The 23023-nt window shown below is 42.0% G+C and overlaps 3 protein-coding genes across 11 annotated transcripts in view; 2 read left to right on the forward strand and 1 right to left on the reverse strand.

Moving 5' to 3' along the window:
- Positions 1–23023, forward strand: part of CDYL (chromodomain Y like) — a 401628-nt gene that overhangs the window by 65674 nt on the left and 312931 nt on the right. The gene's annotated exons all lie outside the window — the stretch shown is intronic.
- FAM217A (family with sequence similarity 217 member A) lies at positions 195–14774 on the reverse strand. 6 transcript variants are annotated; one of them, XM_079985006.1, is made up of 7 exons: positions 13785–14321; positions 9393–9489; positions 5879–5960; positions 5771–5796; positions 3269–3337; positions 3071–3150; positions 195–1745 (listed from the first exon to the last, which is right to left on the reverse strand). In XM_079985006.1, exons 1-7 carry the CDS (start codon positions 14033–14035, stop codon positions 566–568), a joined length of 1785 nt encoding a protein of 594 aa, XP_079841132.1. In that variant the 5' UTR covers positions 14036–14321; the 3' UTR covers positions 195–565. The 6 variants fall into 6 exon arrangements, with proteins under 6 accessions (XP_079841132.1, XP_079841131.1, XP_079841136.1 ...); XM_079985005.1 differs by lacking the exon at positions 13785–14321 and adding an exon at positions 12558–13056; XM_079985010.1 differs by lacking the exons at positions 5771–5796; positions 13785–14321 and adding an exon at positions 14328–14774.
- Positions 22144–23023, forward strand: part of LOC307220912 (testis expressed protein 56-like) — a 31638-nt gene continuing 30758 nt past the window's right edge. For 2 of the 3 annotated variants that reach the window (XM_079985094.1, XM_079985095.1), the window contains exon 1: positions 22144–22553. In XM_079985094.1, the coding sequence (XP_079841220.1) occupies positions 22289–22553 (265 nt within the window). In that variant the 5' untranslated portion in view covers positions 22144–22288. The remainder of the gene's footprint in view (positions 22554–23023) is intronic. The other variant, XM_079985093.1, reaches the window with a different exon arrangement.

The raw sequence follows: 23023 nt of genomic DNA on the forward strand, positions 1-23023 counted from the left end.
ATCCAGACCAGATATCTAGGTCTTTTAATCTAGTATGATATTATGTCTCCAACCAGATGGCATTAGGTTGATTTCAGATGGCTATAACCAAATTATGTTGATACCCCTGTAGTATCTGATCAGAAGTGTATTGCCTCTGAGCATGGAAGTTACGGTTTTAGCTTATCAATATGAAACTAGAGTAATCCTCTGAAGCCAATTATCAATGCATGTTTAATTCCTCATTTATCTTTTACAGTTTAGAATCACACCAATAGAACAAGGACTGCACTTTATTTGCCTATTCAATTTAAACTTTTTTATATAAAAAAACCACCTTAACATTAATTTTTTTAAAAGATAAAGAATACTATGATTACAATTATTACTATATGATAGAAAGGTAGGAATCCTTTTTTGCTATCGGTTTCTTTTAAAATCTTACATGAAAATGTTCTCCCGGAAAAAATAAAATCTGATATTTTCATATAACACAGATTAAAAACTGGATACAGCTTTCCAAATCACCATTGCTCATTCCTTTTGCTCGAATGCTAATGAATGCCTGATGACTTAGTTCAACAGATCATTGCTGGTCAGCAGGCGAGCATTTTTCTTTTGAAATAACAGGTATGGATTTTAGTTTACTTGTTAACGCTCCATTTTTTCTACAAGGTTTTCGTTTTGTCCTTGGCTGCTTCCATTTTGAACTTTCGCTGTCAGGTAAGGAGTAAGCTACAGCTGCACTGGGTAAAAGCAACTTCGTTGAAGTTGTTTTGACAGCGGATCGAATTTTTGGTGAGCTTCCAGAGCATGACAGAGCTCTCCGTGCAGGTACATTTCTTGAGTCTAAGATTACTGGAGCTTTGGTGCACTTGTTGCACCTACTGCACGATGCTCGGCAGGGCTTTGTGGACGGCCGTGCAGGGGACGATGCTCCAGAATTCCACTTACTATGACAGCGCTGGCAAGTGCATTTTGGCATGTCCAGTTCTTGCAGGCAGCAGCCAAAATGGTGAAGATCTCCATCAAAACCTGCCTGAGGACATGAACTATCGGATTGCTTCAGTTGCTTAAACTGGTGTGCATCTTTTGAAAAACTGGTGCGGTTGTTAACAGCCATAGTGGGAGAAACAGTCTCTCTCGTCCTTTCCTTTAATATCGTCAAGTGTTGCAACTTCTCCATTTCCACCAGACGAGATATTAGCTTGCAAAGTGATTCTTCGAGAGGCGGATTAAAGGATGATTTCCATTCATCAAATTTTGATGAGGACATTTTTTGTAAATCCCAGGTATTGTAAGGTGGGGGAAGAAAATCAGGGTATGAAAATATATCACTCTCAGATGAAGAGGAAACTTCTTCCTTGACTTCTATAGGATCCGGTTTTAGGTTAACATTCACGTTTTTTAAATATTTCAGCAACTCCTTATTTCTTTTCTCATTTTCAGATATCTCTTTTTCTATTGAAGGCTTGTCCTCTACACTGCCATTTCCTCTTTTCAAACTCGATCTGATTACAGAAAGCATGTCATCACTACTACCATCTGTAGCAGGATAAGCAGCAGAAGCAATGGCTTCGTTTTTAAAAAAATCCCCATCTCCATTTCTATTGCAGTTCTCCAAAGCTGCTTTCTGGGTTTCGAGATAAGAAACTGTGTGGCATCTCTTTATGAAAGACTGTACCAGAGGATTATTAGTGTGGATGAAGTTTATAGGAACATCACTGGAGCTAGACGGCATTTCCCCCAAACGTCTATGGAAGTCTCTGAGGGGGGAAAAGAGAGAATATGGAATGGTATCGCATTACCCCTCTAGTGGACAATTTATAGAGCCAATAGCATCACTCATCCTGGATATAAAAATAAATATATTTGAAGCCAAAGTGCCTGGATAGGCACCCTGAAGCAGGCCTTTAATGTTTTCAGCAAATTAACACTCAAAAGCAGACAGACTTCAAAAGCAGAAGGCTCTAGACAAACAATAAGGTACTTCAAGCAGCCCATAACTGTTCCATGCAGTTCCTTGCAGATGGAAGCCGTGGAAGCTACTAGCATAGAATACTTTAAAAAGAGATGAGACAAATCCACAGAGGATTAGTCTATCAATGTCTGTTACCACAGGGGAAATGAAGCCAAATTTTAACTTTTAAGCACCATTTGGGAACAAATTAGGTTTTAGTGCTCCCATTGTTTTCCCCCCAAATAATTTTTATTGGTTTTCATGTAAATACAAGAATAACGTATAACCACAGTAGCTTGTCAAGTGGTACATTAAGTTTCATATGCAGTACACAGTACACAAGCAATATGCTCCCATTGTCTTTTTCAAAAGACGGTGGTGGAGGTGTTCAATTTGGATCAGGGCTCTGGGGTAGAGGGAGTGTCCAACTCTCTGCCTCCATTCTGCAGGAAGGCCCCCCCATAATAAGCATATAGTATTGCAGCTGATACCTATTTTTAAACTTACTGAACGTGTGGTCTTTTTCTATGCTAAAGGAAGAGGGAAGTTTTGGAACTCACAATGGCATTTTAAAGGTCTAACAGCCTGTATTTCCATGCTTTGCTTTGCTGCATGTTTTGTGATTTTAAAGCTCTTCTTGGTGTTCTCTCACCTCAGAGTTCTTGCCCCAAACCTAGATTCTGGCATCCAGGTAATTCTCCTTTTATACCTATTGTTTCCTTGAACCTACAGATAGTAACTCTAGTCCTTTATATATGGGAAACACAGCCAGATGGGCAGCGTATTATTATTATTATTATTATTATTATTATTATTATGCAAATCAGGGTCACTGGTTCTGCTTTCTATGAAATAATTTAAGGTTTTTTAAAGAAACAAGTCACACATTCCAGGAAAGGGAAGCAGGAAAAGCATTTTCTTCATGCACAGAACAGCAGCATCAAGACGCCATACAACAGGAGACAAATCAAAGTAACAAAGAACTGCAAAGAGCTGCAACAGAGGAGTGCTGGTGTACAGCCACCCTAAAGCTGTTGACAGTTCCTTTTGATAAATGAAGAAGTGACTATCTGCTTATGTTTGCCTGTTCTGTTCAGTTTCATTTAAAAAGCTAAGAATACGTTTCTTTACCTGCTCACTGCCTTGTTGCCTTGATTATGTATATAGCTCCAGGAATGATATGGTGCTTGTCTGCAGCTATTTGGGCTGAGCTGAAATAAGCAGAACATTTAAAATCAAAATGCTATTGGTATGCAATTCAGAACAAACACTGGAAATTCAAAAGTAAGTAAACTGGATTGTTAAAACATTTTGGCAAACTAATACTACCTGTGATGTCCTAGTATTTTTGGACAAGCTAAGAGCGGCCAGCTGTTCCATTGCAGCATTATAATGGTCCTGTAAAAGAGCAGAGCCACTTCAATATTTGTAAGGCAGAACATCATTTCTAAAGAATCATGCTTCATGTTTTAATACTAAAACTAACCTCAGACCCGGGACGCGGGTAGCGCTGTGGGTTAAACCACAGAACCTAGGTCTTGCCAATCAGAAGGTCGGCAGTTCAAATCCCCGCAACAGGGTGAGCTCCCGTTGCTCGGTCACTGTTCCTGCCAACCTAGCAGTTCGAAAGCACGTCAAAGTGCAAGTAGATAAATAGGTACCACTCCAGCGGGAAGGTAAACGGTGTTTCCGTGCGCTGTTCTGGTTCTCTAGAAGTGGCTTAGTCATGCTGGCCACATGACCCGGAAGCTGTACGCCGGCTCCCTTGGCCAATACAGCGGGATGAGCGCTGCAACCCCAGAGTTGGTCACGACTAGACCTAATGGTAAGGGGTCCCTTTACCTTTACCTAACCTCAGACCCACCTGTTGGACTGTAGAAATCCTAAAGAGGTTTACTGAAGGATTTGTGTGTGATTCTAGAACTGAATAAGACAAGCTGGCTTGGTAGACTTGAGGCACATACAGCCAGAAAGGAGCCATGTATGAGCAGCAAAGAGGAAGCACAGATTTCAAGCTATGTTGCTACTATACATTGCAATGTCCATCTAGTCTTTTACCTCTATTTATGCTACAAATTCAGATAATCTGAAATGTTTTCAACCACCTGAGGCCTTGGATAGACCTTGCTAGAGTCTGAGCCAAGTGATCACTTCTAAAATGAAAGCAAAATAAAGCTTAATAGGGAGCGCAAAGATGACAGCAATCAGTTGTCCAGGTGTCTCAAAGACGCAGAGCTAATAACTATCAACACTTGCACCAACAGGGGTTTGTTTTGTTTTTAAATGACTGTTAGCAGCATATATGTTTGAATGTTTGTTTTATTATCTGTGCATACTGAATTTATACAGCTGCCCATCAATAAATATTCCCTGGGTAGCTTCCAAAGAAACAAGCAAAATAATGGTAATAATATAATACACCTTTATTAAAATTAAAACAACATTACAGTATTAAAATCAACAAGAATCAATAAAAGATGGGGAAATAATTGCAAGAGAAAAGGTATGAAACAGTCTAGATTTAAAACACAATTAAAAGGCTCAGATGAATATAAAATAGTCAACAACTAGCAATAAAAATATGAAAGAAACGCAGTCATGGTTGACTTCTGAATCATCCTTAGCAACAGTGGATGCAGTTATTTCATCTTTATACACTACGGCAAAATTTTTCAATCTTGGGTTCCTACACATTGTTGGACTACAGTTCCCATCAAACCCAAGCAATTTAGCTAATAGTCATGGATAATGGGAATTGTAATCCAACATCTGTGGACCCACGCTTGAAGAAGGCTGCACTCTACGATTGTATTTCTTATGAACATCATGAGACAGTCATTGCAACAGCGCAATCTACCAGTGACAAATCCTGAGATCGTAACTGCACTGCAGTCAAAAAGCTGCCGTGTGTATTGTGGTTCTTGCTATATTAAAAGTGCAGCATGAAAAACTGGAGAAACAGGGGACGAAGTCGTGTGGGGTTTGGCACAACCGCCATTGCTGAAATCGCTTGTTGGCTTTTGTTGCCTGTGTGAACAGCTCCAATTCCGCATTTGCAGTGTGAAGCAGAAGAATGGACTAGAAGTCCATTGTGGCTGCGTTGCTGAGTGCGCTGAAACAACATCATGGGAGAGGTGTCTCCAGCTATCCCATCTCCTGCCTCTGGAAGCCTTGGAAGAAGATGCTGCAGGGGATGGACTGTGAAAAATGTTATGTCTAGTACCAAGGTGAAACTGTCAAGCTCCCTTGTTATTTTTGCTATGGTCAGGAAGTGAAATGTTTTTAATGTAATGCTGTTACAGATATTGCATGAAAATGTTGGGGTTTTTTGCTGTTATATCTGCTTGCCTTTTAAAATTATTTTATTATGAAATTGTTCTCTGTGATTGTTGATTTCTGAGATGTTTACCTGTTTTGTTTGTTGAAAGCTGCTTCAAGCATTATTTTTTTAAAATGGCAGCATAAAAAAAATGATGATAATGATGATGATGATCAACATCCCTGCCATGTTCTCCAAATAGAAGCAGCCTTAGATAAACACGTGAAGTGCAATATTACTGTATATCTGCCAAGGTATTCACACAACTTCACTAAGGATGCAATCCCATGTACAATGTCAAGTAGAAAGTCCCAAAATAAATAGGCATTGATTGAGCTGTATGGCAGACAGCTTAAACCTCAATTCTGTTTGTGAAGGAATTGGAAAAATCCTTCAAGGACTCACACCTGAATAATGAATACAAAACTTCCTTTGAAATAAGAATCACAACAAGAAAGCATAGGCTTCTTTAAAAATTATTCTTAAAGGATTGATGTTTATTTTGTTCTTACCTTATAAAACGCACCTGTAAGAACACCTGTAAAAGACCAAGAGTTGAGTTTTGCTTACAAAAGTTGTTTTATAATTTCTCAGCTTATAGAATATTTGCACTTGCTCACCTTCTCTAGCAAGCTTCTCTTCTGATGAATGAAATTTCTTTTCAGCAGAAAAATCAGATTCCAAATTACAGAAGTGTGGTTTCTGTAATGACATTTATCTTATGTTTCACTAACTGCATATATGAAGAAAGGGAAATATATGTTGCATATGAATCTGTGGGTGCAAGGCATCCTGAATTCTAGATAGTGCTACAATTTAATTAAGGTTGGGATGTTAGAACCGGGGAAATAGCCAGACTCATGTGTATTTAAGGTAGACCCAAGTGTGTATTAGGGTGTAGTTTAAGAGGTGGGGTGGACCCACTGATAAGCCTGTAATTAGCATATGTGAATCTAATGCTATGACTATGGGAGAAGCCAGAAGTTATTGGATTATAATGCTGGAGATCTCTCCATGGTAGACTTAGGTTGCATATATGTGTAAATAAACCATGTATCATAAAGACACTACAGTCTCCGCTACACCTCATTTTCCCAAGGAAACACAGACCCTGGTGAGTAAAGCATGCCTGAAATCTTGCACCGCTCATGGAGATTAAGGTGATCTGTAACTCTATCACATTTTAAGCTTATGTTTTAAACAGAGTGGGAACTGGTCGAGAATTGTAGTTAGGATAAAACATATAAATCCTTACATCCAAACAACAGTAATAAACATTTGTTACTGTATCTGTTGTTAAAGTGAAATCATATACAGGTTTACACTGATGAAAGTCCCAATAAGGCTTATTTTTATGCAGGCTTGCTGAACAGGCAAACAAAATCCTGCTCCTTCTGCTTAAGATATGCATGGATGAACCTAACTGGGTTTTATTACCCAGCAAACTCCAACAAAGAAACACAATGCTATAAGAATTCTAAGGTCCCAAATATAAAATAAACGTTCATAAATGTACAAGACAAACACATACATAAGTATACAAGCCTCCCAAATTGACCTCAAATATTTCTCTGCAAGGAGGAAGGAAACGGGGAGAGCGATCCAAAAGCAGTTCAAAACAATGCAACCATAAACACTGGGGGGGGGGGGGTGTTACAACAACACACTGTAGAATACTCAGGATGAAATGGTGAAATCTGCTATGATAAAATGGGCACAAGATGTTGGACATAACATTATGATAGCTGACTGGGAACAGTTATGGACCACAGGTATCAAGTTTACGGCATATAATGCCTTAAGAGAGAATATAATGAAAATGATATACAGGTGGTACATGACACCAGTCAAGCTTGCAAAAATCTATCATTTGCCCGATAATAAATGTTGGAAATGTAAAGAGACTGAAGGTACATTCTTTCACCTTTGGTGGATGTGCCCAAGGATTAAGACCTTCTGGGAGATGATCTATAATGAAATGAAAAAGGTATTTAAATATACCTTTCAGAAGAAACCAGAGGCCTTTCTCCTGGGCATGGTCGGCCAATTGGTGCCAAAGAAGGACAGAACTTTTTTAATGTATGCAACAACAGCAGCAAGAATACTCATCGCAAAGTATTGGAAGACACAAGATTTACCCACCCGGGAAGAATGGCAGATGAAAGTGATGGACTATATGGAACTGGCGGAAATGACTGGCAGAATCCGAGACCAAGGTGAAGAGTTGGTGGAAGAAGATTGGAAAAAATTTAAAGTTTATCTACAGAAACATTGTAAAATTCAGGAATGTTAGAAGGATGTTGAAAGGAAGTAATGTGGTTTTAGCAGAAATGTTATAAAGGATTAAGTAAAAATTGATTTTTTAATTGGTGAAAGACGAGAATGTAAAATTACAGTATATTAAGATAAATTATTAGGATAAAAACAAAGCTGGAAAGGATTTGCTGAAATATCTAATTGAACTAGAATACAAAAAAGGGAGGTGTGAGGAGGTCAAGGAAATAAGCAAAGGAAAGAAAGCTATGTAAAGGTTTGAGCTGTTTTTTTTTCTAACTGTTTGTATTTTTTCTGTATTTTTTTTTCTAATATACTCTTTGTAATCTTTAAAATTTGAATAAATATTATTTTTTAAAAAAACAACAACAACAATACACTGTACAGGGACCCCACTGATTTACATGGGCATTACATTCTGAGGTACCACGTGCGTTGGTGAAATTACGTATAAATGAAGCCCATTGAAAAAGCCTGCAAACACCCTATTCCTCCCTTTTAGTGGCGTTTCAGTGGCGTCGTTATGACATTTCCGGGTCACTTCCGGTTTTGGCGCAATACACGTATACACGGTCAAGCACATTTTGAATGCACATATACGGGAGGGCTGCCTGTATATCATATGTTTTCACAAAGCTCATGATCTAAAGGGCTAAGTGTGAAGTTCTGTAAGCACACTGGGATTTTCAATTTTTATGCCCTCGAAACCCAATTCTTACAGCCAAAACAAAAAGCTGGAAAAGGAAAGCTGATTTTGTCACTCCCACACTGAGAATGGAGGTCAAGACTGACTGCAAGGTTTCCACTCGTGGGATTCAGAGAATTGTAAGAGGGTGTGTGCAGGCTTCTAGAACTTCTTTTCTGGGTGACATCATTTGGATAAAATTGGTATTGCGGGGGCTCATGGATTTCATTCCACCACCACTATAATTTGTCCACTGCATAAATCTGTCTACGCAGGAAAAGTTACAGGGAAAGGAAAATACCTACTCTCATGCTCAAGAGGCTAGCCTTACACATGCTCAAGAGGCTAGCCTTACAATACACATGTCTAGCTTTGTATCTGGGCTTATCTCTATAAGCTGGGTGTTCCAAGAAGGACTGGCATGGAATGAGATACCTTGCATATTGCCACCAGGAAGTGTAGCTGCACAGCACCACACATCTTTTCCACATTTAGAAGACTCGATGTAAGAATGTTGTAATATTCACACACACCCCTTCCCCACACCATCTAATAATTCTTTACGAAAGAACAAATATGTCAAAGCCAGCATATATTCCACTCCAAGAGGTGAGGATGGGGAGCTCTGAGAGCTTTCCACATGTCTGCAGCCACTTTGAACCAATAAGCGAATACATTCATGAAAATTCTAATTATTCTTACAAATGAAAAAAAGGTTAGTCAGACTTTCTAATTATCAGTTCTGCATCTTTGAGACACCTGAGACTTGTAACCTGGGCCTCGTTTATTTGGCTCTTGGTTTGGTTGGACAGTTTAGAACCCTTTTTACCATCAGTGCAAGATTTATTTATTTTTTAAGTTAAGTCTCAAGCTGCCATTCTGAGTTTTTGACCAAGCACAAAAATACTTACAGGACAGGATTTTGTTAGTTACCTCCCATTTTTTGTTAACTTGTGCATAACCTTGGAACCTATCAAAAGACAGGCTTTTGTTGTTTTTATTCCACATTTGTACGGCTTTTCCTTGTAACTGAACTGAACTACTCACCTTAAATATAGGGATAAGAATGTATTATATTATTAATGTGACAAATTCATACCTACTCGGTCACAAGACTGGATGTGCAGAAGAAACATAGTTTTAAAGCTGTCTCTGTGACTAAAAGTTTAGTGTACCTGGCGAGAGAAGGTGCTGTTCGCATAAATGCCAGGTATAAAGTCTTCTTTTCCCACTAAGCTAGCAGACTTGTTGTTCTTGCTTCCCCTGACCAACCTAGATGCAGATTAGGAATGAAACAAAAAGATAAAGAAATCAAGATGGGCTAAGCAGAAAAGAGGATCTCCCTAATGACAAACGGCACAACCAAGTCATATTCTGTGCTAGGGTTAGGATTGCCGAAGTCAAAATAAAAAAGATCGCCATGGAGTGATCTTGTGAACTGTCCACCAGGAAACAAGCTAATATTCATCTGGGTAGGCTTATGGGTATAAGAAAAGCAAACTGGGAATGGCAGAAGGATATACTACAAACAGCAGATGATAGAGTAAGGAGGGGTGAAAGGTCATATAGGATCCTGCTCTCCCTCCCACGCTCTTAGAGTAAGGTTTGTTCCAACTCCAGCTAACACAGTAACAGGTGAAAGTCATTACTTCTTTTCTGTTCTTTTTTAACAAATCAAAGTGCTGTGATTCAGGACAGCAGAGGAGAGGAGAGTCCTTCTCCAAAAGATTACATTGGTTTTTTGTTTTGTTTTTTAAAAAAAAAGTTTGAAAAATAGGAGCATTCCTTTGGGGAGATGGCAAGGTCTGGCTCACAGTGTTTACCAATAAAAAAGTAAAACATGGGCTGAGCAGTGACTCTCATGGGGCACCGTGAATGCACACATTAAGGAACTGAAATTAATAAAGCAATAAAATAAAATTAAAATTAGCATTTATTTAACAAAGCCAAAGCATATTGACAGAGCTGGATGACTTTTGCTGTGACTCCTAGCAGTTTCATAAAGGTAAAGGTAAAGGTACCCCTGCCCGTACGGGCCAGTCTTGACAGACTCTGGGGTTGTGCGCCCATCTCACTTAAGAGGCCAGGGGCCAGCGCTGTCCGGAGACACTTCCGGGTCATGTGGCCAGCGTGACATCGCTGCTCTGACCAGAGCCAGAGCCGCACACGGAAACGCCGTTTACCTTCCCGCTGGTAAGCGGTCCCTATTTATCTACTTGCACCCGGAGGTGCTTTCGAACTGCTAGGTTGGCAGGCGCTGGGACCGAGCAGCGGGAGCGCACCCCGCCGCAGGGATTCGAACCGCCGACCTTTCGATCGGCAAGCCCTAGGCACTGAGGCTTTAACCCACAGGCACTATCTAATAGGTGACACATGCACAATGACATTCCCACTGTCTGAGGGACTAGAAAAAACAATATTCTTTTCTTTGGAAAGAGGTGCTTTAATCTTATGACATCATCAATAGATTGTCTAGAAGGACCTAGATCTGTAGTGATTTGATAAGAAAAGCAGAATGAAAGAGACATGAAGTGTACAATAGGAATAAAAATCAGAAGAAGCAGATATGTTAGGCAAAATCAGGAAGAGAGATGCTGTATATGAGCGGTGGGAAAAGGGACTGAGGCTGTGTACTCATTACCGGCTTAAAGTGCAGCTAAATTGTTTTTTTCTCGATTCAGATTAAAGCTGGTTTGAGAGGGAATGTATCAGAATGCAGTACTTCACAAGAAACAATAGGATATATATGGTGACTAACACTTGTGCGTACACCACTTCCCAAAACTGCATTGGAAGCACATTGGTTGCAGAATAAACTGGGGAGTATACATTGCCTTAATCAGGAAAAGAAGAAGCGTGAAGTCCTAGAGTGCTGGGGAAACAACAGGGGATCATTAATTTGCAGGTATTACTTAGGCTGGGAAAATAATGAAAGGGAAAATGAGAAATGAGTGCTAAACAGCAATGCACATTGCCATTCGTAATGCTTTGGCTGCGCCTTGCTATTTGTTACCCATGCAGCCGCGTTTCTAACAATGCGGAAAGTGGGAGTAAGGCAATTTTGCATCAGACATGCACCCTAATCAATGCACTTTTCTTTCCTTTCTTTCCATCACTTGATCCCTTTGCAACAAATGTAGGTTCCCCACGTCTCCTGTCACATTTATACAAATGGCAGGGAGACGGGATTAGCCACAGTTCCCACCGTGGGCGAGAACAAAATGAAAACCAAGCGAGCTGGGGAATACCAAACTGGTTTTAACCCTCACTTGAGGGGGGGGGGAGAAATGTCCAGAGATGGGGTTTTTTGAACCCCATTCCAATCTGGAGGGGGAATGCAGACCTTTTCCAAGCGTCCTTATTTTCCAGGGACAATCGCAGATTTACAGAAGCCGTCCCCATTTCTGATTTGAGCTGGAAATATCCCACTTTTCCTTTGGATGTCCCTATTTTCATCGGAGAAATATTGGAGGGTATAGAATAAAAAGGTAAAGGTACCCCTGCCCGTACGGGCCAGTCTTGACAGACTCTGGGGTTGTGCGCCCATCTCACTTAAGAGGCCAGGGGCCAGCGCTGTCCGGAGACACTTCCGGGTCACGTGGCCAGCGTGACAAAGCTGCATCTGGCGAGCCAGCGCAGCACACGGAAACGCCGTTTACCTTCCCACCAGTAAGTGGTCCCTATTTATCTACTTGCACCCAGGGGTGCTTTCGAACTGCTAGGTTGGCAGGCGCTGGGACCGAGCAGCGGGAGCGCACCCCGCCGCAGGGATTCGAACCGCCGACCTTTCGATCGGCAAGCCCTAGGCGCTGAGGCTTTAACCCACAGCGCCACCTGCGTCCCAGGGTATAGAATAGGACATCCCTATTTTCACTGGAGAAACGTTGGAAGGTGTGATGCCCCTATTTTCATTGGAGAAATGTTGGCGGGATTGTCTCTATTTTCACTGTAGAAATGTTGGAGGGTATGGAATAAGCCCTATTTTCATGGCAGAAATGCTGGAGGGTATGGAATTGGATGCCCCTGTTTTCATGGAGAAATATTAAGAGGGTATGCAATAGGACGTCCCTATTTTTATTGGAGAAATGTTGGAGGGGACATTTCTATTTTCATGGGAGAAATATTGGAGGGTATAGAAATGGAGCTGAGAAAAGCTGGCTCCCTTGCCCTCCTGCAGGACCTACTGGCTGAGGGAGGAGGAGAGGAGAGCAAGAGAGGCGAGCGTTTTAAGCGAGGCGAACTTGAGGCCGCAGCATCTCCCCTTGGGGAGGCAAGTGGCGCGCCGCTTCCTTGGCGCCGGGGCCTCCCCATCCCCGCCATCCTTTGCCCCCCCCCCATACCCAGGCAAGCCCCCGAAACTCCCGCTCGTCTCCGAGGCAGCAGCAGCAGGAGAAGAAGCAGCGGGCTCTCCCCCACCAGCCTCCATAGGGTGGTGCATGGCCTCGAAGCCAGGCAAGGCCTTCGCGCTCCTCCTTCGGGCCCCGGCGCGCGTTACAGGAAAGCAGTCGCCATGGGAACGGGCCGGGGGGGGTCCTTCCTCCTCAGGCGCGAGGCGGCGCCTTCCTGGCCCTATTCCAACCTCACGCCGCCTCATATCCAGCATTGCATTTTTTTGGTGGTGGGGGGGGGTCTCCTTCAGCCCCACAAATTATCCTCTCCTGCCCCTCCTTCTCTGCACCGCCCTCTTTTGCATTTCGGGCATCTCGGCGTCGCCCCCCTTCGCGTTTGTTGGGACTGCAGTTTCTGCAAACCCAACTGCGAGGATGCAAGGGCATCCAGAAGAACCAGGCTGCATTCCCTGCCTCGCCGCCTCTCTTTCCCTCGCTTTCTGTGTGCGCGCAAGGCCGCAGTTATTTGCAAAGGGAAATTTTGGTCGCCTCCTTCAGCCTCAATTGTCAGAGGGAAGCATCTGTCCCCTGGGGCGGCGGGGGCGGAAAAAAAATCTACATCGGGTAAATCGGAATGGTTGCATTCGTGTTGTGTTTTTTTAAAGCAGCTTTTGCCCTCCTTGTTTTACATTAGCAGTTTCTTGCATGCAGAAGAGGGCACGCGCTTGAGTCGCCAAGAAGTTAGGACCGAGCGACTCGGCGGCTGCAAACCCGCACTCGGATCCCATGCAAAACTTTGATAGCGGTCTAGCAAATGCAAATCCAGTTGATGCAAATGCAGATGAGGCTGAGGTGCATGGAAAGAGGTGGTGTGTGTGTTTGATGCAAATACAGTTGAGGCCCAGGTGCCTGGAAGGATATTAGCACTTTCTCTTGACCCCGAGGGATAAATAGCAGCAGATTGTGGGGAGGCGTTAACAGAACCAAGTGATACTGAGGTCAGTAGGGGCTTACTTCCAGGTTAGTTTATGTAGGATTGGAGTCGCAAAGAAAACTGGAAGAGCCAGTCAAAAGATGTACTGCAGCAGGCGCAGCTTAGCCTTAAGCATGGCCAAAACAAGTGTTGTTGCTGTTTTGTTTCCTTTGTTCAGTTCAGGAAATAATGCCACAGAAACTCTCTACCATATTTTAGTTATAAAGACCCACACATTAAAGCCTTTTCAGCATATGGAAACTTACATGATAGTATTACCAGAACAGTGCAGATCCTCTTCAATATGAGCTTTACTGTATTGTTTTCTCCGAGAATAAAAACCTGGGTTAAAAACATGTGGCGCGGGTAGCCCGCATTCTATGTTTCTTCTTTGCACACAGCTGAAAACCTTTTCACTGGAGTTCCACTTAATTTTATTACAAGCGGAGTTGCCACTTGCTGAAGGGAATGCAACGTTTGTTTTTGGTAGATAAAGCGTTTGTTGCTTTAATGTCATAGCTAGAACAGTGACTAGGAAAACAACATTCAAAAACAAAATTACATTTTGAAGTCAGTTTAGCTAGTTATCCTTATGTTTGACTATAGGAAATACTGTCATTAAAAACCCTACGATATGCACACTCATTTCATACCACATTGTGGCTCATATTTGTAAAAACGTTCACTTAAAAACAATTCTTTTCTCATAGCTTAGAAATCAGAAGAAACCAAAGCTGAGACTGTGGAAATATGATAAAACTGAGCATTGCTAGAAAAGCTACTTTGCTGTCTCAATTCAGTGAACTCACAGTTTTGATCTAGGTACTTCTCTATGAGCCCTTTGACAGAGCTTAGCGTTTCGGAATTTTCATGTGTCATCAATTGCAGGGCATTGTGACTCGCACTCAAGCTACATCTTGTGCAGCGTTCTGTGATTCTTTCCTTTTATCCCAACCTATTTCCGTCCAACCCATTTCCCCTCGCAAATTAAAAAAGCAGCCCAAGGAGGAGGATCTGAACTGGAAGATAACCATGAGGTTCACATGGCCAGTATGATGATGTCACAATATCATCACATATCAGATTTGGCTATATGAAGATGTCATGAAACCAATTCAGAGAGAGAAGAATGCTTTCTGTTCTCATCCTGGATGGCTGAACACACTTGCTCCCATCTTCAGCTGCTTCTGCGCTAAATGACGTGATGGAACAACTTTTTGGAACTGTTGAAAGCTTTGGTGAAAAGCATTCCCGCTTTAGGCTAAACGAGCCTAATCCGGTCCTGTGGCAGTTTATGTATTGGTGTCAAATCCTAAAAAAAGCTCAACAACTTTGGTGTAAAATCAAAGGTCGACCCTCATGCATGTGCATGTTCACTTCATCAAATCTGGCCCTCTTTGAAAAATGTTTGGGCACCCTGGTAAACGTTGCCCAGTATTCCACCAAGCAAAGGCTTGTTTGTATGTTTCATCGTCTCCAGGGCTCAAGGGAACTAAAGCAAATTGCGGATGTAATCTTGGAGCCTCTGTCTATGTTCTTTGATAATTCTTGTAGAAAAGGTGAGGTCCCTGTGGACTGGAGGCAAGCAAATGTCCCCATTTTCAAAAGGGAGTGGGGAGAAGACTCGGGCAACTATCAACAAGTCAGCTTGACATTGATACCAGGAAAGGTCCTAGAACAGGTAATTAAACAGGGACGCAGGTGGCGCTGTGGGTTAAAGCCTCAGCGCCTAGGGCTTGCCGATCGAAAGGTCGGCGGTTCGAATCCCTGTGGCGGGGTGCGCTCCCGCTGCTCGGTCCCAGCGCCTGCCAACCTAGCAGTTCGAAAGCACCCCTGGGTGCAAGTAGATAAATAGGGACCGCTTACCAGCGGGAAGGTAAACGGCGTTTCCGTGTGCGGCTCTGGCTCTGGCTCTGGCTCTGGCCAGAGCAGCGATGTCACGCTGGCCACGTGACCCGGAAGTGTCTCCGGACAGCGCTGGCCCCTGGCCTCTTAAGTGAGATGGGCGCACAACCCCAGAGTCTGTCAAGACTGGCCCGTACGGGCAGGGGTACCTTTACCTTTACCTTTTTAAGCACTTACAAAATGATTCTGTGATTACCAAGACCCAGCACTGGTTTCTCAGAAACAGGTCATGCCATGTGAATCTCATTTCTTTTTTTGATTGAGTTACAAGCTTGGTGGACCAGGGGAACACTAGGAATGTAGTGTATATTGATTTCAGTAAGGCTTTTGACAAAGTCCCCCATGATATTATTGCAGAGAAACTTGTAAAATGTGGGCTCGATGAGGTTACTCTTAAGTGGATTTGTGCGTGGTTGACGGACCAAACCCAAAGAGTGTTTACGAATGGTTCTTCATCATCCTGGGAAACAGCGATAAGTGGAATGCAACAGGGTTCTGTCCTGGGCCCGTTTTTATTCGACATCTTTATAAACAACTTGGGTGAAGGAATTGAGGGGATGCCCATCAGATTTGCAGATGACACCAGAAATTTGCAAAAATTAAGTTTCACTCCGTAAAATGAGACGCCCTACCAAACCAACAGCTTCAAGTTACAAGCAAGGAGATTCCAACTAAACATCAGGAAAAACCTTCTGAATGTAAGATCTGTTCAACGGTGAAACGGACTCCTATGAGAGGTGGCAGACTCTCCTTCCTTGGAGATTTTCAAGCAGAGGTTGGAAGGCTATGTGTCATGGTTGCTTTAGGGTTGAACTAGATGGCCCCCAGGTCCCTTTCAACTCTACAGTAATATTATCTTTAATGAATAGAACCTCCCCACAATGACTTCAATATATAAATGAGGCACCATAGATAATACACTGGACTGAGAGCTTTCACACCTCGCATTAGTTCAGGTCACAGTGATCTTCAGTGGAGTCGGTTTTACATTCACCTGCCAGGTACCTAGCGCTTAATAGCCAAGTGGTATAGATGATTTCACCATGGTAATGGTGCTAAGTGGCTATATTCCTGAAAATGATTGTGTTCTACATTGCTTTATGGTGTCCCTGAATGAATAGAACATGGTTGGGTATTAATTACAGCAAGCCTCTTTCATATTGGGCTGTTAACATTTTTACTGATCCTACTTCTGCATCTTTAAAAGAAGTAGGTGAAGCTCATCACTTCCCATCTTTGTGGCTGGAAAAGCGTTGCCTATTAAACTTTTATGTGCCAGTCTGCAGTTAAATGCACAAGAGCAGAGCCAGTAAAAAGCTGCCAAGTTTAGTTTCTTAAGATCAGAAAAACAAACTTATCCAGGAGATGTATATGCCATATAACCAGTAATATATTTTTAGTGTGATCTAGCATTTCCCCAATCCCCAGGCCCCTTCAATACTCCCGTTAGGCAAAAACATACATGTACAATGTAGGATTGATTTCAGTATTCCCTCTACTCATAAAGCCCATTTATTTCTCTTGCAGCAACTTCTCATAAACTGATGTCAGGATTAGGCTTAAATATATTTATGCAATGGGAGTTACTTGCAAGCAGCCGTGCTATAATCAGTTCTTTGGATGTGAAACAGCATCTACATGTCTCAAAATTATAATAATCCCTAGACTGTTAAAAAGTACTTTGTACTTGGATTTTTGAGCTACTTCTACACACAAAAAAGAAGATTGGATGACCTGGAATTGTTCCAAGTAATAAAGGTAATGATTTAAAATGTTAGAGTGTTTTATGAACTGTTAATGGATTTGACCCAAGATATTATACTTTCTGTTACTATTACAGCGATCATTCCTAATATTACTCATGAAATAAAAGTTACACATGAAAGCCCCATTTTCACATACTTAAAGCTTTGCTCTACTTTATTTTTCCACTGGGGCTGTCCTTCACGATTAATAATCCAACAAGGATTATGATTTTCCCATTGAAGAAAACCATTGTCTTATACTAGCTTATAAAAGGAAGGAAAAGGAATGTTTGCCCCAGTTTTCAAATTATCTGTGTCCTGCAAGTTTTCTATTTTAAATAAGGAAGTGACACAGGCATCATGTATTATCACCTATTGCTCTGTTAATCACTCCATTTCCAACTTTCTCACAGAAAAAGACATGCCACATCAAACAGACCTTCCTATGAGTGCCCTGGACAGAAGTCTCTGGCTATTTAATGTCTCACCTTCATTTCCATTATGAGATTTCTTTGTGTATAAGTAACCTGCTGGATTTGTGCTATCGCATAGCCACGTCTATTTAGCTAGACCTACTACTACTTATTTCATATAATACTGAAGCTAAACTTGGTCAGTTCCCCAGGTTCTATCTGAGCTTAAGGTTTCTCCCCAGCTTTCTTTGAGGGGAATGCACATTTACACAGCATCCATTTGCGGGCCAATATAAACCAAAGATTGCAGTTCAAGACAGGGAAGTGTGTATGTATGAATGAGAAACAAATGAAGGCAAGTATTTCTTAGTTAATCACCCAACACAGGAGAGTTTCTAGATAAGTTTACAACTGACTGGCTGACCCCTGTGAAATTCCGTGTTGGAACAACCTCCCCCAAGCACCATCTTCCATAGGTAACCATTCAAGCAGGAACAGAAGTACTGAAAAGCAGTGCCTCCAACTCACCCTCCCAAAATGTGATAGCTGGTGGCATTGAAAGCTGCCGAAGGATTAAGGAGAATCAACAGAGAAACACAGCACCCCCCCCCCGATGTACAGAGCATCCAAAGCTATTTCTGTGTCCAGTCAGTGCCTCAACCCCAGATGTAATGGATCCAGTATATCAGTTTCATCCAAAAGTGCCTTGGTCACCAGCTGCTCAAGGCTATTGCCCATGAAGGAGATATTTGCTACTACTAATTGTTAAGATCTTCTGGGTTAGGGGTAGGTTTCTTTGGGAGTGGTGTTACCACCTCTTGTAAAAGAACCACTAACCAGCAGTCCCTCCTTCCCTTCCAGCTCTTATGAGCCAAAAGGGACTTGGGTCCTTTTCTTCTTTGGCGATCACTCATAGCCGAGTAAGATTGTCTTCCATAAACACAGTTTTGACAGTGAGCCCGTAAGTGGCTGTGGAGGCCAATTCTGGATCCACACATCCTTCCACAGTGGGGACATAGGTTTCCAGATGAGAGTTGATCGTGGTGAGGGTTTGCCAAATATGCCTTCCTCTTAGCACGTTTCTCCCTTTTGTCCTGAGTTCGAGCGTCTTCAAAGTCCATGATATCTTTGGTAAAGGCTGTTCTCCAGTTGGAGCGCTCGCAGGCCAGTGTTTCCCAGTTGTTGGTGTTTATACTACATTTTTAAAGATTTGCCTTGATTTGCCTCTTTAAACCTCTTTTGTTGACCACCAGCATTACACTTTCCATTTTTAAGTTTGGAATAGAGTAGTTGCTTTGGAAGACAATAATCAGGTATCTGAACAACATGACCAGTCCAACAAAGCTGATGTTGAAGAATCATTACTTTGACACTGGTGGTTGCACAGACCTGACTAGACACAATGTCCATATCCTTCAGCCGCATCAGCTGAAACCCATTCAACAAAACTGGACAAGACTGCACTCCGGACACCCAATTTGATTTGTTAAGTTACAATCATAAGACCAACTGAACGTGTCTAAAGTGCTAGGTGCCCTGTTGGTACACACTACTTTTAAATACTTTGGAGTATATGTTACTAGGAACACTAACAAATAGTTTATAACCAACTATGGCCAAGTGTAGGCAAATGGTTTGAAAGACCTGTCATGTTGGAACTGCTTGATTTTCTTCTCCCTGTCTGATAGAATTGCCCTGACAAAAATGATAGTTGCGCCTAAGCAAACCTAACCTTTTAAAAGTTCTTCCCACAGAAATTCCTACCAGTGTTTCAAATTCTGGCAAGCTAGACTGGAAACTTGTATTTTCCTGTAGAAGGTCATAGACCTCCAAGGTTCTAAGGTATAGAAAACTGAAGGATGGAGATTGGGGAATTCGCTTATTGAAATTATTCTATGAAGATTACCAACTTTGGCATCTGCTATCCTGTATTAATCACTCAAGAGACAGACAATGGGTACAGACACAACATTCTTTATTGCAACAATCCAACCCACAACGCAGTCAATTAATCAAAAAAGAAATTGACAGTAGTTTAAAAGTGCAGGACAATACACCGAAAACAATTTTGAAGGCAAGGAATCATAGAAAGGAAACCTTAATGTTGAGTAATCTCCCTGTTAGTCCTGATATATGAACATCACAATTCTATTCAAAGGACATACCGTAACAATAAAAGAAAACTATTTGGACAAGCCTCAAGACTTTTATATAAATGCTAAACCAATTCCCAGGGATGCTGACTGGACTGATGTGGTAGCAAAAGTCAGCACATTTATCTGACAAAAACATATTCTTCAACAAGGCACTAAGGATTTCACACCATTTGAAAAAGTATGTCTCAATCTAGGTGAACAAGAGAAGGGGTTAATATCTACTTTGCACAGTCTGTTAGATAAACTGGACACAGGATTTTAAAATACCTTTAAACGGTTGTGGGAATTAGACTGGAAGGCAGCTGGGTACCTCAGATGAATGTTCAGTTCCTATGTGGGGTAAATTACCTTACAAAACCACTTTGGCTAAAAGAAATGCTTTTGAAAATAATACAAAAATGGTACCTAACACTGGTGAAAATTGCAAGAATGGGTAAGTCTCGCCTGCCGGGGGTGAGGCAGGGAAGGTGCAGGATTTAATAGCTCACGGGTGGCGCTGTGGGTTAAACCACAGAGCCTAGGGCTTGACGATCAGAAGGTTGGCAGTTCGAATCCCCGCCACGGGGTGAGCTCTCGTTGCTCGGTCCCTGCTCCTGCCCACCTAGCAGTTCGAAAGCACGTCAAAGTGCAAGTAGATAAATAGGTACCGCTCCAGCGGGAAGGTAAACGGTGTTTCTGTGTGCTGCTCTGGTTTGCCAGAAGCAGCTTAGTCATGCTGGCCACATGACCCGGAAGCTGTATACCGGCTACCTCAGCCAATAAAGCGAGATGAGCGCTGCAACCCCAGAGTCGGCCACGACTGGACCTAATGATCAGGGGTCCCTTTACCTTTTAACACATATGGAGTGGGATTGCAATAGGGTGGCAAGATTTTGGACAGAAGTGTTTCAGGACGTTGCTAAAATTCTGGGAAAGCCTCAAACGCCCGCCCGCCCCGCCCCCCCCCAGAAACAGCTTTGCTAAGTATATTTGATGGAGATAATCAATATTTATTGTATGAACACTCAACTGACTATTTACTAACAGCATTGGGGATAGTGGCTGCTAGAGATTGGAAGAATGCCATGAGTTCATTTCATCCCTTCTCAAACTAGCTTCTTTACTTCATGCCTTCTATATTAGGTGAATTGTGGTGAGGGGTGGCTATGTTTTGGTTGGGTTTATTGTGAATTCTTGTCTTTCTGTTTATATATGTAAAATTTAATAATAATTTTAAAAAGCATGCGGGGGGGGGGGGGAAGGACCAGGACAGTGAAAGACAAAAGTGAAATGAAATGAAATATGGCAAGAATATTGGCCCAGAAAACGTGACAGAAGAAAGATCACATTTAAAGTTTATGACCAAAGCTGTCCCAACACAGCCATGCTTCTAAAAAAGGAGTAGGGGATCCATCTATTGGCAGATGCACACCATACATTTAAAGCATATTCACTGCACATTTAAACCGCATGACTCGCCACCCCAAATCCTGGGAACCGTAGTTCTCCATTTTGGAACTACAATTCCCAGCACCCTTAACAAATTATAGTTCTCAGGATTCTTTGGGATGTGCTTTAAATGTGCGTTGAATGTTAAGGCGTGGTTCTGCCACCGCTTAGAGATTTCCTTATAACCAACCATTATATAAATTTTGTTTAACAACAACTGTTCTGTCTAGCTAAAGCAAAATTTGGCTGGCAGTGATTATGGGGTGGGGGGAATGGTAGCTGGTTTTGACCTATAAATCCATAAACGGCTCAGGACCGCAATACCTCAATGAGCGCCTCTTTCCATATGAACCTACCCGGACCCTGAGATCATCTTCTGAGGCCCTCCTTCATGTGTCTCCTCCTCGAGAGGTCCGGAGGGTAGCAACACGAGAACTGGCCTTCTCTGCAGTGGCTCCCCATCTGTGGAATGCTCTCCCCAGGGAAGTTTGCCTGGCGCCTTCATTATACACCTTTAGGCACCAGGCAAAAACATTCCTTTTTAACCAGGCCTTTGGTTAATTTGATTGACATCCTATGCCCTTTTAAAATGTGAGGGGTTTTTTTTGGGGGGGGGAGTGTTATAGGGTTGTTGTTGTTTTTATCTTGATTATGTATTTCGTGGTTATATACCGTATTTCTCCGTCTATAAGACGCCCCCAAGAAAACACCCCTCAGCACTACCTGTGTATAAGACAAGCCCCAATTTTAAACCTATTTTTTGGTAAAAACAACAACAAGTCTTATACACGGAAAAATACGGTAGTTTTTATTTTATTCTGTGAACGGCCCTGAGACCTGTGGGTATAGGACGGTATATATATTTAATAATAATAATAATAATAATAATAATAATAATAATAATAGCTACATTGAGCATGTTCCTACAATATAGTTTCTTCCACCCAACACCTCCACGTCCTTCTGTTTGTGATGTCACATTGCTCTTGTGATGTCTAGAATTCATAGCAAGGGCTGGAAAAAGCCTCTGGCACAGAAAGAGAAACAAACATGTTTGCTGTGCTCCACTGGGTGGTAGCTACATTCCTAACAAACCTTTTTGAACAAGAAAAGAGGAATAAATATGCCTGTGAAGACCTCTCTTCCGAACTTGCCGCCACTCCCCACGAACCAGAAAGCAAACAAGAGAATCTTCAGTTCAGGCACCAGGTGGGTGACAAGATCTAAGCTGAACTTGCCACCACTGGTCATTTATCAGAAATTAAGCAGCTGCGATAAGGAGGAAGAAATATGTCAGGTGTTCCAAAAGCTTTCTGCACTTTGTGGCAACTTGCAAGACCCTCTGAGAGAGCTTCTTCTTCGGTGTGCTTATGACGACCAGGAAAAAAGTACGTGCAGACTATATTTGGCATCACTGGAAATAAGAGTTGCTGGTCCTAATGTCGGCACGCCAGGCTGTTTTTAAGGGGAAAGGTTAAGGAGTGTGTTTAAAGAAGAGGAATATGAAAATATTTACTGAAATGAAAACTTGGAGATATATAACTGTCAGTATTACTAAAATGGGAACAGAGATTGACAGTGTTTAAATAGCCTTTGGACAGGAAAGGTACAGCTGTGCTGGTAGGAAGCTTAGAACTAAACAATATTTATTACCTAAATACGAGACCTTTAGGTTGAAGGGGATGCATGGCAAATATTATTAAACCACATTTTCACATAGTAATATAGCAATTATGTGGCTGGTTCAGAAAATGAACGCCTTGAGTCACAATTTCTTAGCAGCTACAGGCTGAAACGGTGTGTCTGCTCTTTCACAAGGCGGAGGATAATGAAGGCCAGAAATGGCTTTAATAGTACT

The sequence above is a fragment of the Podarcis cretensis genome (genome assembly GCF_951804945.1).
Source record: "Podarcis cretensis genome assembly, chromosome: 7".
Classification (NCBI taxonomy): Eukaryota; Metazoa; Chordata; class Lepidosauria; order Squamata; family Lacertidae; genus Podarcis; species Podarcis cretensis.

Bases quoted from the DNA above. Each gene is read 5' to 3' on its own strand.
- FAM217A (XM_079985005.1), bottom strand. From the start codon at position 12,820: ATGCTGGATATGAGGCGGCGTGAGGTTGGAATAGGGCCAGGAAGGCGC. The intron at 9,490-12,557 runs GTATGGGGGGGG...ATCTGCATCTAG, and splicing joins AGTTTCGGGGGCTTGCCTGG to GTTGGTCAGGGGAAGCAAGA. The intron at 5,961-9,392 runs GTACACTAAACT...ATGTCATTACAG, and splicing joins ACAGCACCTTCTCTCGCCAG to AAACCACACTTCTGTAATTT.